At 39.2% G+C, this 3,304-nt stretch overlaps 1 protein-coding gene across 1 annotated transcript; it reads left to right on the top strand.

Moving 5' to 3' along the window:
* Window positions 1–510: 510 nt before the first annotated feature.
* Window positions 511–1,532, top strand: LOC133794113 (uncharacterized). Its single transcript, XM_062231309.1, has 2 exons — window positions 511–1,212; window positions 1,296–1,532. Exons 1-2 carry the CDS (start codon window positions 716–718, stop codon window positions 1,432–1,434), a joined length of 636 nt encoding a protein of 211 aa, XP_062087293.1. The 5' UTR covers window positions 511–715; the 3' UTR covers window positions 1,435–1,532.
* The last annotated feature ends 1,772 nt before the right edge of the window (window positions 1,533–3,304 follow it).

Genomic DNA, 3,304 nt, shown 5'->3' on the forward strand with positions numbered 1-3,304 from the left:
GATCCATTGAGGGTTGTTGATGGTAAATTACTTATGACCTTTCACAAGTGGTTGCTTGGCACCATTGGGAATAAATATCCGAGGGAATGCTTCTCAGGGACACACGATGCTGCTTGGTTCCTGAAACTGCATACTCCGAGGACATGGCTTTCTGACTCTGTAAGTTTTCTATAACTTCATAATTAAATAATGTTGAAAATTTATTTAAATGTTTCTATATATAGTGGTACGATATGGGTACGATATGGTACGAATGTAGTACGATAGTTATAAGTGTCAAATTATAAACTATTTATATGTCAATGGTACGATGGTGGTACGACATTAGCACGATAGTGGTACAATATAATTTGTTAAGTAGTTACTATTACCATCATAATTTTAGAATTTGTAGTGGGACAATTTAGGTACGATGGTAGTACGATAATGTACGATGATGGTACGACAGTGGGACGCTAGTGGGTACGATGGTGTATAATACTAGTTTTTGCCATAAAGGTACGATGATGGTACGACATTAACACGATATTGGTACGATAGAAGGTTTTATTGTTACTATATTCATGTACGATTGGGGTACGATAATGGTACGATTGGGGTACGATAGTTACTATATTCATGTCTGATAGTTTTTTGTTTGTTTATTTTGGTACGATATTGTGGTTACTGACTTAATTTTCCTTTAATGTAGCATTTAGATGCAGCATTCCATCTCATGAGGAGGCGTCTAGAATTTTATCCTAACGTGTACCCTCATAAATGTGTTGTTATGCCTACAATTTTTCCCGAATCATTGAAGGGTCGGTGGGACGCTTTTCCAGGTTCTGACTACTCTAGATTTAGTTGGGATGACAGTATATTGGACCTGGTTAGGGGTGATGCAGTCCAGTTCTTACCGAGTTGGCAGAACAAGGAGTTCATTTATTTTGCCCTCTTCTTGAAAGACCAAATGCATTGGGTAGCTGTAGAGGCAGACCTGAATGGGTGGATGCTCAACATCTTTGACTCCAGTATTGGATCAATTTCCGAAAACGATTTGATCAGCTTGATGGTTGACTGGTGTACCATTCTCCCGTCGGTCTTGCGACAGTTCGGTTTATTTGAGAACCATGACGTTATACTCGCGCCTCAGTTGACAGCATCAGAGAGTCAGGTCAGACCCTTCGATTGGAAACTCATTCCACGTGAATTCGTACCGCAAACAAAATCCAGGTGAACTTTATTAAATATCACATATTAATTATTATTTCTTAATTACAAAACTTTATTAAATTATTGTTTATTTTCTAATGCAGTGGCGATTGCGGATGTTACGTAATTGAGCATATTGAACATAAGCTTCTACAACTACCATTTGATAATGTAACTGACAATAATATGAAACTTTTTAGGCAAAGGTGGTGTGTAGACTTATTCTACCAAAACTTATGTTGAACGGTCTTAATTTTTTTGAATTGTATAATTTTTTTGATTGCTCTTTTTGTAATTACTACATTTTAATGTGCTTAATCTTTGCATCGTACTATCGTCGATCACTATCGTACTCTATCGTACCCTCACTTGCCTCACAAATTTCACGAACAGTACTGAAACCATACCATCGTACCATTATCGGACCAATATCGTACATTATCGTACCCTAATGTCGTACATTAACTATCGTACTACATCGAGCAACGTCGTACCATATTGTAAGATACATTTAAATAATCCTACAACAAACAATATCGTGCATTGTCGTACCGGCATCGTGCACTATCGAACCAACACTGGATTATTACATATTTAAGAGTTTCATAATGGAGAAAAAAACAGAAAAAAACCTGCAAAATCCAGCACATAACAAATATTACTAGTTCAAGCAGAAATAAAACATAATAGGTCAACTAGAATACAAACAAAACAAGCTAACCTCGGTACTTGCAAGACGCTTTGTTGTGCCCTTTACCACCACACTTGCTACAACATCGTTGTATCACAACCTTGTCTCCATTAGAAGGATATCGATTTTTCCTAATTCGTCCGACCTTTTGCTTCTTCGGTCGGCCTACAGGTTTCTTCTCAATCGGTACTCCAACTTGGATGTTCTTAATGTCTTCAGGCAATTCCCAATCATCCTCATCACCAACTGGCATAATTGTCCCCTCATATGTGCTCTTCCAACTCTCTCTTGTGTAATATTGAGAGCACAATGCGTACATGCTAATATTTCGTTCTTGAGCAGCAACACATGCATGTGGACAAGGAATCTTCATGATTTGGAATAGGCCGCAACTGCATTGTCGTGCCTCCAAATCAACTATACCACCGCTCTGAACTGTTCCTCCGGGGTGGACATTAAATGTATAAGGTCCAGCTCTGTCGACGCTTAAGAACCGAGATTTCTCAAATTGACATGACAAGTCCCCCTCCATAACTGGTGATAGAGTCGTGCTACACTTTTCAGCGTTTTCCTTTCGAGTAGCAAACCATGTTTGAATAATAAACCTGATGAATTCAACAAAAGCAGTGATCGGGAAGGCTTTTGCGTCCTTAGTTTTGCTGTTGAAACTTTCAGCCCAATTACTTGTCATTACATTGTAACGGTCCCCTGGAAAGTACGCACGAACCCATCTTTCAAATCCAATGCCCTCAAGATATAGTGCAACTTGAACATCCATTGCTTTTATCTTTTCAAATTCTCTTTCAAAATCTGTCTTCTTATACGAGTATGCACAACTGTAAATATGATCCGTGAAGCAATCAGTCTTGAACTTGCTAGCCACGTTCATAATAATGTGGTGGTAGCATGCGCCATGGGGTGCATCAGGGAAGACAAGTTCCAAAGCATGAACAATGCTTTGATGCCTATCCGATACGAATGCTAAGTTCTCAACATCACCAATCGCTTGTTTCAACTTCCTCATGAAATAGGTCCAAGAGTCGTGGTTCTCACTGTCAACCATTGCGAAAGCAATCAGAAATATGTGGCTGTCTGAATCCAATGCCACGGCACACAAAATTTGGCCACCATACCTAGTTTTCAAGAAGGACCCATCAATACATATAACAGGTCGACAAAACTTGAATCCCCGCCTACAAGCACCCAGAGAAAAAAAGCAATACTTGAAGCGACCCTCGTCTACCTTGAAATCAGTAATGGAATCGGGATTGTTCAACTGCAGCATGTGCAAGTACCCAGGTAACTTCGAATATGAAGCTTCAGGCGTACCCCTAACTATGTGGAGTGCTTTCTCTCTGCATCTCCAAGCCTTCTCATAACTCATTTTGATCCCGAAAGAATTCTTCATATCTTCTCTTATTT

Source organism: Humulus lupulus, chromosome 8, assembly GCF_963169125.1.
Source record: "Humulus lupulus chromosome 8, drHumLupu1.1, whole genome shotgun sequence".
In the NCBI taxonomy this organism is placed as follows: Eukaryota; Viridiplantae; Streptophyta; class Magnoliopsida; order Rosales; family Cannabaceae; genus Humulus; species Humulus lupulus.